General features: G+C 31.5%; 1 protein-coding gene across 4 annotated transcripts in view; it reads right to left on the bottom strand.

Moving 5' to 3' along the window:
• LOC130449321 (rho GTPase-activating protein 26) overlaps positions 1-14,289 on the bottom strand; it is a 43,795-nt gene that overhangs the window by 9,892 nt on the left and 19,614 nt on the right. For all 4 annotated transcript variants that reach the window (XM_056787067.1, XM_056787069.1, XM_056787066.1 and 1 more), the window contains 9 exons: positions 8,891-9,043; positions 6,761-6,950; positions 6,063-6,160; positions 5,803-5,982; positions 4,587-4,717; positions 3,777-3,973; positions 1,874-1,979; positions 1,427-1,793; positions 11-239 (listed from right to left, as the gene is read on the bottom strand). In XM_056787067.1, coding sequence (XP_056643045.1) covers positions 11-239; positions 1,427-1,793; positions 1,874-1,979; positions 3,777-3,973; positions 4,587-4,717; positions 5,803-5,982; positions 6,063-6,160; positions 6,761-6,950; positions 8,891-9,043 — 1,651 coding nt within the window. The remainder of the gene's footprint in view (positions 1-10; positions 240-1,426; positions 1,794-1,873; positions 1,980-3,776; positions 3,974-4,586; positions 4,718-5,802; positions 5,983-6,062; positions 6,161-6,760; positions 6,951-8,890; positions 9,044-14,289) is intronic.

The following is a 14,289-nucleotide window of genomic DNA, read 5'->3' as shown; positions in this document are numbered from 1 at the left end:
AAGTTGTTACCTAATCTATTGCTGAAAGGCCTAAAATTAGGAGGACTATAGTTATGTAGCGTAGGCAAGTGTGTTTCAGATTGAGAAACAGTCGATAACATTTGTTTGAATCTTTGTTGATTATGTGATGTTCTTCCCGAAATGTGTTCACTTCTAGTAAGATCATAGGAACCGTTACTTGCTTCGTTAACACTGAACGTACTTGATGAAATTCTAGGCTCAATATAAGAAGAAACAGTCTGAAAATGAAATTTCATTTATTAGTTTTCCAATTTTATTAGATCATGATTCTTAAAGTGAAAATAATACAGGTCTACAAAACAGGGTAATCATTTATTTCAAAAAAGGTTACACAGTTTTCCCCATAGAATACAAATTCTCAGTATTCTTGACCTAAATTGACCACAATACCTTTTTTCAATTTTGTATTGCACAAATGATATTACAATTTTATTCAAGTGCGCATTACTGCTTTAGAGGGAGATTTGATATTTGGTTTGGAGTAATGGTTTTGGGAGGTTATTGTTTATTGTCTCACCACTTGAGTTTTTTCAAGGCAGTGTGGCACATGGGCATTATATTAATGATATTCTACAAACCACTCTATTGTCTTATCTAAATGGGTGCTCACAAGACCTTATTAAACAAGACAACCCACATATTCATCAACATCGAGTTATAGAGTTTCACCCAGAAGCAGGAGTTAATATTCTGCCGTGGTCTCCCCAATCACCAGATTTAAATCCCATCGAATAAGTGTAGGATACGACGAGAAAAAGACTGACCTATTTGCACCTCTTTTCCCATACTGGCGCATTCCATTCAATTCCACAAATTTAAGCTTGCTTGAAACAAGATGTCACAAGAAGACATCAAATACTTTCTTTTGTCGAGTGGATTCAGCTACATGTTTGTCAAAAATATATTAATAATTTCTTCTAAGTGCATGTTAATAAAAATTATTGCAAATGTTATTGTTTCATTCTTGATGTAAGGCTATGATAATTTTATTGATTATTTTACAGATCTTGTGGTACATGGGGATAGATTTCGTCTAATATGAATATTGTGGATACATATTTATGTATTCCTACTTTATAATCGTATTCAATTGGAAAAACTTGTGAGAAAAAATTTCAAGAAGAAATGCAGGAAAATGTTGGCACAATGCAAATGGTCTTTGTCATAATGGAACCTAATTTCAAATCAGTATAAATTTTAAATTCCAGAAGAAAAATCGCCAATATCAAAATGAATAATACACTGTGGGGTCCTTATATTGAAGAATAAGTGTAGCACAAAATGATGTAAATAACAAGAAAGCCAAAAAATGTGCCGTATGTTGTAAATACAAGTTGAACTTTCCTCTTTGGACAACATAACATAATATCATTAGTGTAAATAACTTCAATGCAAATATACTTACACAAGTGTAAGGTTGAGGATAATCTCTATCCCTGAAGTTAGAAGATATTTTTGTAGGCTCTATGTATGACCTTCCAAGTCCATCGTCAGAATTCATGTATGTAGGCAAATGATTATTGGGCGATCCATATATACTCTGACTATTATTGCTAGTTGCTGGAGGCTGCACATATTTTGGGGACAAACTATCTGGCTCGTTAAAAAACAATCTTTGGTAATTTTCAATGAGGATTTCTACAACAATATTGTAAAATTTGAGATCCAATATTGAAGCCACTGTTTCTTCTTCTGGTCTAAGTAAAGTTGGACCGAAACATACTCCCAAATTGCTAACGGTCATTAGATTTTTATCACATTTCGCAACAACACTAAAACAAAATATAATGTTGTTAAAATGGTTATCAAAAACATTTAATGTTAATGTCGGAATTTATTGTTATGTACTTACTTGGTTAAATGCTTCATAAGAATTTTCAGTACTTCGAAATTAATTTTTGGTAAGCGGTACAGTAAAGTGTGAACATCTTTTATCCTAGTTTGTTTTGATTCATTTTCTGCAAGAAACAATAATTCAAATTCAATAAGTAGATTAGTAAAATGAAAATACTGAGTACATTAACTTTTTCACAGGAATTCCTTTCAAACACAACATGGTACCAAACTACATACACTACTCGGCATAACTATTTGCTGAGTAGTGTGTATATAGTTGAGTAAATTTACTGTACATACTGGCGCATTATAACCATAATGTACAAGTTGCATACAGTACTTTTCCTACAAGCTAAAATATGCCAGTAATAATGTTTCAAAAAGATTTTGTATTTTTATTAAGATTCCATTCTATGAACTGTTTGTCACAGTGTTCATACATTTTCATTCATCTTTGGGGTAACAAATTAAACCAAGAGGCTTGTTTCCTTCCAATTCCTCTATGACTTTCAACTTTACCCATCATAATCAACTGGAAGATACTAAACCAGCTACCACGTTTGTTTGCATAGCTGTTCAAGGTATATTGAGCATGCATCTATATAACCACATTTTAAAAGCCTCTAAGCAATTAATGGTAGATATTTTTAAAGTCCATGCTTCGACACCATATAAGAGAACTAACCATATGTAATATTTGATCATACTTTTCCAGAGTTGAAATTTTAAATTTTCATTAGAGAAGAGTGATTTCATTTTGAAAAATGTTGTACGAGAGCTACCTCAATTATACATTTTATTTCCTTATCGGGATCCAGTTGTTCAGTAATGTAGCAACAAAGATATTTGAAATTGGATACTCTTTGAATCTTTTTTCCGTTTACTTGTAGCTGTGTGTCATGGTACGGCAAGTGACTAAATACCATATATTTTGTTTTATAACAGTTAATATTTAGATCCATCTCTTTTCCCACTCTGTCAATGGCGATTAAAAGGCATTACAGTCCATTCAAGTCGTCACATAGTACAACTGTAGCATCTGTGTGTCTGATTGTATCTATAAGTTTACTATTACCATAACAAATTACTTTATTTTACATTTGCTTTTACTGTAATATTTGGTGAAGTTAATTGCATTTTGATTTTGCTATCGATAATAATACCCATTGTAATCATAGCGGATATTCAGCTAAGCCTTATATAAGGCAGAAAAAGGTATACTGCTAAATGGATACAAGCTAATCATCAGATGTGCAGATTACACCATTGTATTTGATGACAATATAGAAGATTTAGGTGCAAAGGCTGAAGGATAGTACTGTCACAAGTTGTTCAAAATTGAACCAGTAAAAAAATTAGAGCCCTTTAATTGAAAGTTGTAGTCAATTATTGGTTAATTTTGCTGGTGTTTGTATATATAGATATTATAATTTATTTGTTCAGTTGAGTTTAATATTATTTCCAATAGGTTTAGGTGGTATAAAGGAACACATTAAAATAAATTGGAAACACTTTAGTTTGAGATTCTAACAGATTTGTGAGATAATTATAAATCAATAAAATTTTAAAACAGTAGTATAAAGTCAGAAAAATTAATAATGTAAAAGTGAAAAATTGTGGATAGTATCAATATCTAGATTGATGATAAAGTGGCAATATGTCTTCAACAATGTTAATATATACTATACTGAACACATTGCTTACACCAACAGTTCAAATTACATTCTGATGCTCCTTTCAATAACCATGTTATCATCTTCAGAGAGTGAAGGTAAACTGAGCCTCTGAAGACGATAACTTGGTTATCGAAACGCGCGTCAGACATTGTAATTGTGAGTGTTGGTGTAAACAGTGTATTCAGTATTAATATCACCAACAGTTATAGAAATTCCATCTTAATATATACTATATCCACTTACTGACTGCTGCAATGAATCCATTGTGAAATCGGAAAGTCATAAGAGGTTCGGGTAAATTTCTCAAATACATTTTTAAAGCACTTGTTATAGTTTTAGTTTCCCATTCGACGGGATCGTCTAATAGTAATTTATCACCTTTTCTTCTATCCAGACCCATATTTAATAATTTTGTCACTTTGGAACTAACACCTACAACCCTGTAAAAATGTAAAAAATTATTCAATCAGCTACCTTCAGAATTAAAAAAGTCAAAGACATCAAATAGGTTCCCAAGATTGACAAAGGAATTTCTGCTAAAAAGACCTTATTATTCTGTGGCAGAATTCTACAATTTAACATACACTGACATTATTGAATTTAGTGTGAAGTAAGATATTATTATGTGTATTATAATTATTATTTATTCTTCTAGATGCTCTTGATTTTAGGTCTCTTCTGTTTTAAAATTAGTTTTTTTTAACAATTCTTAAAAAGGAAGATTAAATTGACGTTTCGACTTATTTTAGTCTTTTTCAAAATATGATACCTACATCATGAATATCAAAATAAGAATAAATTATAATGTTGGATTTCGATTATGAATTGAAGTTTTTTATGATAAGAACTGAATTTTTTATTTTTGTTTTCAATTTGATTATTTGGTACGGCAGTAATGCAATCATCTACATATTGGAAAAGGAATGGAATATTTATATCAAGTTTGCTTATAACAATTTTCTTAAGATTTTCCATTACTAATTGTGCTATAACACTTGAAATGGAAGCTCCCATAGCACAACCATCAATTTGTTTGTTAAACAGTTCACTTACCTATACAATCCTTGTTCCTCCAAGCCTCTACTCTCAAGAACTTCTATACACCTTTTTACAAACTGAATGCCATTATCATCTAGGGCCTTTTCTTCCACGTTTTTATTTACATTATTAGGAATTGTGTAAGTCTAAAAAATACATTGGGTCACATATTATAGCAATCAGCTTAATTAGGAAATTTGATATATTCACAAATTGCGCTTAAAAAATAGATTTTATTTAGAATGCCATCATCTTCTATTTCCAAATAAAGGCATCGGTATATTCGAATATTGTGATTACCGCTGTGATATTAAAGTGGGAGAGTACAGTACTATTGTGCACGAAAGTAGAATAAAAAGGTTTAAAATAATAGTGATATTTTATTAGTTACTTTTAGTTATTCACAATGCATTTTTTAAAATCTTTATCTAAAAACTATTTATTGAAGTGTAAACAGACAAGGAAACCCTTCCAGATGTTTTCTTGTCTCCAAAGCAGGTAGTGACATGCTCCAAAATTATGAATAGTTATAACAATCTCGTGGGATTCGACTACGAGCTTTTTAACTGCAAGAGTTGATGGGACTAGGCTTGACTTCCAATTGATCCACTTTAAAGGGTTTAGAGTCACCGCCTTCCAATTGATCCTCTTTAAAGGGTTTAGAGTCACCACCTTTTCGTACTGGAAGTGATTAATTTGCGCGCCTGCTACCTTTCTTGGTTGTGGCAACCGTTTCTCAGACTCCCCGTTAACTGTTACAACTAACGTAGACGCGAACAACTCCGCCACCAATTGGTTTTGATATAATAAAATCGATCCTTCCATCTACCGTCTTCTCTATTTACATGTATTAGCACTAGAATTATATAGTTTTCCAAGAAAATGTGAGTACATTCTAAGGGACCATAACTGATTTAATGATTCTTTCTGTGTTTCACCTTAATTTGGCTTGTCCTGAGACTCACATGGATTAATCTTTGAGACAAGCAAATGACCACTAGGAGCGTCAAGCTAGTATCGATACAGTATGATGTATTGCAATGAAAATAGCAAATTATGAATGAAACACAGAAGTTCTGACAGTAGAGATAGTTGAAGAATTGTCCAAGAATCTTGAATGTATAGAAATTGACCCAACACTTGCAACACGTCTTGAAAACTTTTATTTGTATAATAGCAGAAATGATTATCCCTTTAAATTTTGTTACTTGAAAGATAGAAGTTAACTTACGGGTTCTTTTCCGTCCATTATATCCATCCAAGCTTTTCTATCCTGATCTGACAGTGCTTGAAATGTAAATGTTACGTTAGGCTTATCCTCGGATAACAAATCAAAACAAAAACGTTTTTCTATAGAATCAGACATTCTTCGTACACATGAAGAAATAACCATCTTTTCAGGAGGCGGTAACTGTAAATTAAGAACATAGTGTAATCAAGATATATTTTCAGATATTGTTCGATTAATTAGAAACGGATTTTACAACTTACAGTTTTAGTTGTCAGCTGGTTATAGGGTAGCATGGTGAATATTTTCGTTTCCTTGTCATAACTACAATAATGCTTTGTCCAGGTAGTCCCGAAAGCCTCTGAGGAAAAAGTATTTTATTTGATATTCGTAAAAGTGATGAAAAAAAACTTAAAATACATCAACACTATATGAGGAAATTGGAAAGCACAAATACAATTTTATAGTGAAATATGTGTGGCAAAAAAATATAACACAATGAAAATTCTGGCGTTTGATAAAAGCCTAGGTATTTTAAAGAAACTCGGTAAAACGCAATCCTGAGAGCTTTCTTGTGTTAACTAAATAATTTTCGGCAATTTGAGACAATCCTGTGGGAGACAACTTATCTCATTTTGCCTGGTTATTTTGAAGTATTTTACAATTTTCTAGTTAAATCCTAATCACAGTTAGAAATAAGAAATAGATTTATTAAACCACAGTGTTATTTCAAACAAATACATAAGTGCATAGATATCTAAACAAACAACTCTGTTAACTCTGTTAAATGCTGCAGAAAAAAAAGTTAGTTGAAAGAAAAGATCAAATCGAGAACAAATAATGTTCCGATCTTAATATTCTTAATATTCGTTAATGGCAAGTAACAAGGCCTATATGACCTACAAGAAATTCAACATCTAAGTCTAAATTCCATGTTTACTAATTAGGTGAATTGTCTTACTTTTTTCCAATAAAAATAAATATCCTTCCCGACATCCTTTAGCGTTCCTGATTGGTTCATCTTGTTTCTGTACTTCGGACATACGTTTTCTCAATATTTGACTGAAGTCATCAAAATTGTTTCTTGTTTTTTGAATTTTAGTTTGCAAATCTTTCCAATATGGATCACAATCACGTTTTAGCTCATATCCCTGAAATTTCATTTCAATTATTAAATTTAAATTACAATATAAATGTATTTATATAAAATGAATATTTAAAATGGAATAAATTCAATATTTCAAATAAATGTTTTTGAAATGTTAGGGCTGGTCGCGTCGATTATTATTTCAAATTGCGATACAGATTGTGCCAACATAGAAGTTATCGTTATATGTAAAGTTCCACATAACTGGCAAATATCAAATTTTCATTCCTTACTGATAACAAAAAAACGAAATTGAAAACTCACTGGAAACATCCTAGATAATTGGACAACTTGTATATATTGATCATTTTATGAAAAACTAGTCTAGATGTAAACCACAAAAATTGTATTTCTGCAGTTTTTAACAAGACAACAAATGCTTGTTAACTTATCGATCAGTGGCAAAGTTAGTTCTTCTGGAGAAATATAGTTTATTTAGACCTTATCTATTCTCACTTGAAGGCATATAAAAAGTATCTGACCACGAAATTGATATACCGGGGCTATTATGATACCGATTCACACGACAAAAATAGTGAATTTTACTAGTTTATATATTCTTCTTACCTAGATAAGAAACAGGTGGGATAAGTTTATTGAGAACAATAGGTTCTTAGCGACTATTTGGGATAAACTCAAATAGTGAAAGTCAATGTCAAAGGGTTATTTTCAATATGTTTGTAGACTAATAAAAGTACATGATTAAACCAAATATGATATTTGACGAATACTGTATGACTTTTATAAAGCCAATTCAGTGATTTAGAACTGTGTAAGTACCGTAAAGGCTTGAGATAAGGTATATGTTGAAAAACTTGGAAGAAGAAATGTAAAGGATCCAAATCGACAATAACACCTGGTGATACACCCTCCATAATACATGCACATAACTAATAGTACAGGCAAATTAGGCGATTTTGAGCTAACATCTTGAATTGAATTGGGCGGTTTTGATTTTCAGAGATATTGAATAAGTCTTAACAAAATTACGAGTATGGATTTTCGAAATTTTGCGACTTGAAACGCGAATAACTCGAAAACTAAGAGGATTTCTCTACAAAAAAGTATTCCAGGTATTTGTTCCTAACCTCAAAATTTTCACCTTAAAATTGGTTTATACATTCAAAAATATTTTGAGTGCTGGAGCAAAAAATGTACAGTACAAAATTCTATAAAGATTGGTCTTAAGCATTTTTTCCCAGCCTCAAAATTTTCAACGTAAAATGGGTTCATGTACTCAAAAACCTTTCGAATGGCGGATAACTTGAGAACTATGAGGATTTCGACACAAACTGCCGCGACAAAAAATATGTAGCACAATATTCTGTAAAAAAAGGTTATTTTTGATAAAGAAGGGACAGATGATACAGAAATAAACAGAGGAAGAATTAACTAAATCACTAAATGGAATGTTGACTGAAACTGAAAACAACACTGAAATGGGAAAACAAAGAAAACTGAGAATCTACAATGTAACAAATAGTAGTAAGTCGACGTATAGAACGTGGAGAACAATTAAAGAAAGAATATATGTAGAACGTACGGAAATAAACGCCTTGAGAAAAATAAATAGAATGACAAGGTTAGATCGAGTTAGATATGATACAATAAAAGGGAAAATGAACTTGGAAGAAAAAGCCATAGAACAAATTGAGGAAAAGCAGTCGTTCGGACACACTTTATTAAGACTACCCACGTATTATTTTGTGTTCAAAACCATAGAAAGACCAAAGCGAATTGTTGGGAAAAAGCTAAATGCCCGAATAAGATATGAGAGTAAATTCATTTCGCTCAAAGTTACTAGATAAGTTCAAAATAAATTGGGTTTAGGATATTTTCAAATATTGAATAGACAACATTATCAGAATTTACTCGATTGAAATAATTCAATCTATTTATACGATTGTTTACATGTGCCATTGTTTCCAAAATAAAAAGTATTACCTGATGATAAAAAGTGAACCAGGAATAAATGAAAGTTAATAAAGTTTCCACGAATTCAAATTTCTTCCTCTCGTGAACTTCCTGTATTAAATAAACGTAGTCCATACTCGCAGTGTAGAAATGACGTTCGGCCATATCCACTGATGCATCTGCCTGAAAATGTAATAAATAATAATAATTGAACTATACTGTGACGGATAACTATTGATATAGATGTTTTTGTAAGAGGAAGTTAAATAAACAGAAGGTCTAGAATTATTTCAATAGTATATAAGGCAGGATCACAGTAGAGCAGTTAGTTGAATATCAAAAATACGCGGAGAACAATACAAGCAATAATAAGGAGCATAAAGAAGTGACATCTAGAGTGGAGTGTAGGTATTGTGTTGTAATTAGTGAAATAATTGTGGCGTAATAAAGTTTTAAGCATGAAATTAACTTGTACAATTTCATCCACGAACCTTACTCAAAGAACGTCACAGTATAATTTACAAATAACCTTTTTTACTATAGAAATATTTTCGACGTATCGGCCTGTTAAATATGAGTTGATAGAAGAACCAGCAATTCTGGTTTAAGCATTTTTGTGTATTGATTTCTTCTCAATCTATTTTTCTAATATTATGATGTTCGTCCTTCGGTAAACAAGATGACAATTATTGCAAGGAACTTCATACGTAAAAATGAAGAAAATATTGTTAAAGAAGACCTTAGCAGTTTGGAAAAAATTATAATTCCCATGTAGGTATTTTATGAATAATTAAATATTCATTACATATAGACCACCAATCAAGACTTATTACTCAAGAACAAATAAATAGGAAGGTCTGAGAAAATTGAATAAAATTACTATTTACTTGACATTTACTATTAATTTGAGGTCACTATGAATCATGATAGTTGAAGATGTGCACCAAAAAAGGAAAGCAATGTACTTTCAAATCATTACCGAATGCTTTTGTTACCAAAATTGTATTTGTACGGCATTCGGCAAATGTGAAATCTAATTACGTGCATATATTTTTGATATCCGAGTTTATTGAACTTGTATTTTGATATAAGAAAGTTCGGTCAAGATGTATTAAATTGACAATAAGTTAATTTCGTTAGTCAAAACTACTTTTTTTATGACAATATAACAAAACGATGTTAAGAACTTGGCTGTTGCAAAATTAGACACTATTATTGAGTCAACAAGTGTATCACAAAGTACAATTGATTTGGGTACCCTGTACAAATTGGCTCAATTGAATTGTAACTAAACAAGATAAAAATAAAAAACAGTACATAATTTCAAATTAAAAAATAACCATTTTGGAGCGAAATAAAAAATACATCAATATTCAGTGTTCTGTAATAAGCAGTTGACTCGCCTATGCATGGAAAGGATAAGGCCGCTAGTGTGAGTTCCTGGAGGCTGATAGGACACAGTATGCCATCAAAATGAAATTGGCGAAGTTAAATAATGGGTTCAATAATATTTGAATATATTTATACTCTGGTATAGTATCTGGAATGGAAATAAGCAGCGTACGACTATCATATATTATACCTCCTCAAAATATTACTGTTTCCCCTTGGTTAGGGAATTACTAATAAGAATCGCCAAGCTCCTCAAAATAGCCATTAACTGCCGACATAACCTCTTCATTGTTGGAAAATCTTTGACATCCGAGCGATTTTTTGAAGTCTTAGAACAGAAGATAATTCGAGGGGGTGAATCTGGTGAAAAGGGTGCTTGAGGTAGCAATTCAAACTTTAATTCATTAATTTTGGCCATTGCAATAACGGATTTGTGAGGTGGTGCATTGTTTTGATAAAACAACACTTCGTTCTTAGCCAAATGCGGCCGGGTTTACTTGATTTATTCGATCAAACATTGTAATAAGTTTGCATAATACTCGACGTTGATAGTTTTTCCCTTTTGAAGCTAGTCAATAAAAATTATCCCACGCGCAACTCAAAAAACCAACGCTATGACCTTGCCTGCAGGTAGAATGGTCTTTGCCTTCTTTGTAGTTGGTTCTCCCTTTTAAGTTCATTGTATTGATTGTTCTTTTGTTTCGGTTGTGAAGTGATGGATCCACGTTTCATCCATGGTTATGAAACGGCTCAAAAACTCGGCCTTATTTCTGTGAAGCATTATCAAACACTCGATATGATGATCATCCAGTACCGCTTTGTGGATTTCTGGAGGTCTCTTCTTAATACATTTTCAAAATAAATAAATAAATTCAAAACGAAAATGATGATAGACAAGACAACAATTCTCCACAAACATCAGAAATTGCAGGCTACAAAGTGGTAAACAATTTTAACTTTCTTGGTTCCTTAATTACCAACACTGGGAAATGCGAAAGCGAAATACTGAATAGAGGCTTTCGAAATATGAGTTTATAGATTACTTTTACGAGTATCATGGACAGAACACCAAACCAACGTATCCGTATTACAAGAAATTGGTCAACGTACAAGGCTGTTAACCATAATAAACCGCATGTATCTGCAGTACTTGGGACATATAGCTAGAAGATCAGGAACAATGGATCGATTAATCATAGAAGGGAAAATAGAAGGCAAACGGCCAAGAGGCAAATTTTCAACTAGATGGGTAGACCAAACAAAACCCTTAATAAATTTGAGGCTGCATCATGCCGAAAAGGCACAGGATAGGCAATAATGGAAACAACTGCTGAGTCAAATATAATTGGCATCACTTTATCTTTTAGAGGATAATGGAAAGAGGAGGAGGATTTTTCAAGCAACTACCGCCGTCACTAGGTCAGGCCAGGTACTTCTGGGACCATCCTCAAATTCTGACCACTTGGCAGGAAATGAAAAATAAAATATCGATGGAAGTAATCGTTTAATCTTTGAATCAATAAAAAAGTAGCCTCTAAACATATATTATAAAATTGATTTGGCGTGATGATAAAACTAATTTTTTTTTTTTTGGAAGACACGACCTTTCATATAAACCTTTAAAATAACGCATAAGACGTTTATGGCTATTAGAATGGCAAATTGTGTAATGTATTACACAAAACCCACTGTATCCATAACAATAGCCCACATCAGATTATGTCGACATTCAACAAGTGGCGCTTCAGAAATTTTGAATCATCTCCATAGCAATTACCCTTTAAAAATAGAATTTCTACTTATAACCCTGAAATTATCACACCCAGGTAACGTTCTTTTTATTAACGACAAACCCGTTAACGGAGATTATATTCGAATATTACACAATGAGAACAAACAATTAATTTCCTTGAAACTGAGAATTTGATCAAGCATAAATAACAACAGAACCAAATCCTAATTGACAAATAATAAAAAAAAACAATTTAGAAAAAAATTACAATCAGTATTAAAGTTTATTTATTGTTTAATTATTTATATAACAAAACTTTATAGTACGGGTGATTACGTTGTATTTATTTCGTATTACATTGTAGAGTGTAAAAAACTGTGACTTGATTTTATAGATCAATCGATATTTACCTTCTACAAATATCAATAATTGTTGATTTTATATACAAACAAAAGGGAAAATATTCATTAATAATTGATAAACAATTTAGTAATTTGTTGCAAAATATCTTGAATATCTAGAAATTTATAAAAACCTCCTTTTTTCTATAATTTGACTGTTTTGACTGAGAATTGAATCGTTTTCAGCATATATGATTCAATTCTAACATACTTGTAGTTTATATCTTTTTCTAGAGGTAGATAGTGTCCGAAATTGACCCTGTAGCCGTTATTAGCAATAGAAACATTGAGCAATTCCGGGTGATTCCTCTCTTAGATCCTATCGTCATAAGCGCGCTGGGAGGGATTGAATAAAGCACAAACTGGAAGACGCTTTGGTGACAAATAATAGATACGAGGGTAGTTTGATGGAAGAGTCATTTTTCAAACCACCTCAAAAAAGCGTTTGTCTCTACTATAATCTTTTCATTTTTCGTTTCCTAGATATTTGAAGTTTTAAATTATTATTGTATTTTTTAACAAGTTTTAATTTTTTATGTATAATTTTAGTAGGCTTTGTAATAAATTACACTTATTTAATTGTCATAAGTTAATTGTTGATACTTTCGAAAATCATTGATATGGCTCGTTCTAAATGTAATAATGAATAAATAAAATTTAGACCACACCCGCATCTCTAAAACTTTACAAAAAACATTTAATATCTGGATAACGGTTAAGTTAAGGTATACATGAATTTGCCTTATTTTTTACCCCTGAATGCATTAAAATAGAAAAAAACCGGGTGGTTGTAGTTAAAAAATACAGAAATTTGATATTTATGAAGTTAAATTTTGAAAACTTTTTATACACACCCTGTATAAAATGAAAAAAATTTCAACATGGATTAAAATACGTCTAACCTTGCTAAAAGCAACCGAACACAAACCATTTTAATATCTTTAAGGGTATCCTCGTAAAAAAATAATTTATAAGGGTCTGCAACGATAAAATTTTTTACAAAAACATAAGTAACTCAAAAAGTATGTATGAGGTAGAACCATAAGTCGACCATCTTTGTAAATATTTTAGTTATTCGTATCCAAAAACCCAAACGTAGAAATTTTCATGATTTTTTTCGATGTGGGAGATATAGTGATATAAATATCTTTAATTTCTTGTTTCGTAGACCTTTTGATATGTTTACGTTTCTAATTGTATTTGATTTTAGCTCTATTCTGTTTTAAAAATTGTTTTTTTTTTCAATAATTTTTGAAAAACAGAGAGAAATTGACGTTTCCACTTATTTATAGTGATATACCGATTGATATTTTCACAAGATTACGTTTGAAGGAATTTTTAATGCGAATGAGCTTTGGATCAGCATTAAGCAATCGAGGCGCCCACCTTGCTGATAGTTGTTTCATATCTAAGCTTCCGTGAAAAATTTAGCAGCTACGACCGATTGATTTATCGCTAAGTATAAAATTATGGCTTTTAGTAATTATTCCTGTTGTCAGCATCATCAGTGTTCATATGGTCAATTCTATAAGCAGAAACTTACTTAAGAAGTATAAATCAGAACAGAGCAGAAGGAAATCTTTTATCTTGATGAGACGTGGATTAATGAAGGTTATACAGTACCAAAAATGTGGCAAGACAAAAATATAACCAGTGCTCGACAAACATTCATGGTAGGCCTGTCAACTGGTATTAAGGTGCCTTCAGGTAAAGGTAAAATACTAATAATTACTAATAATCGTCCATATTGGAAGCGAAGAGGGATTTTTAACAAAGGTATGCTAACCATAGAGAAGACTCCAACTTCATCTTCTCTTTCCTTTTTACGAGTATCCTACCGCGACGCCTTTGGCACACTATTTTCAGTGTTTGTGAATGGATAACAATAGGCTAAACCCATATAT

The sequence above is a fragment of the Diorhabda sublineata genome, chromosome 10, assembly GCF_026230105.1.
Source record: "Diorhabda sublineata isolate icDioSubl1.1 chromosome 10, icDioSubl1.1, whole genome shotgun sequence".
In the NCBI taxonomy this organism is placed as follows: Eukaryota; Metazoa; Arthropoda; class Insecta; order Coleoptera; family Chrysomelidae; genus Diorhabda; species Diorhabda sublineata.
The sequence above is the reverse complement of the archived record's forward strand: the minus strand, read 5'-3'. Positions and strand labels throughout refer to the sequence as shown.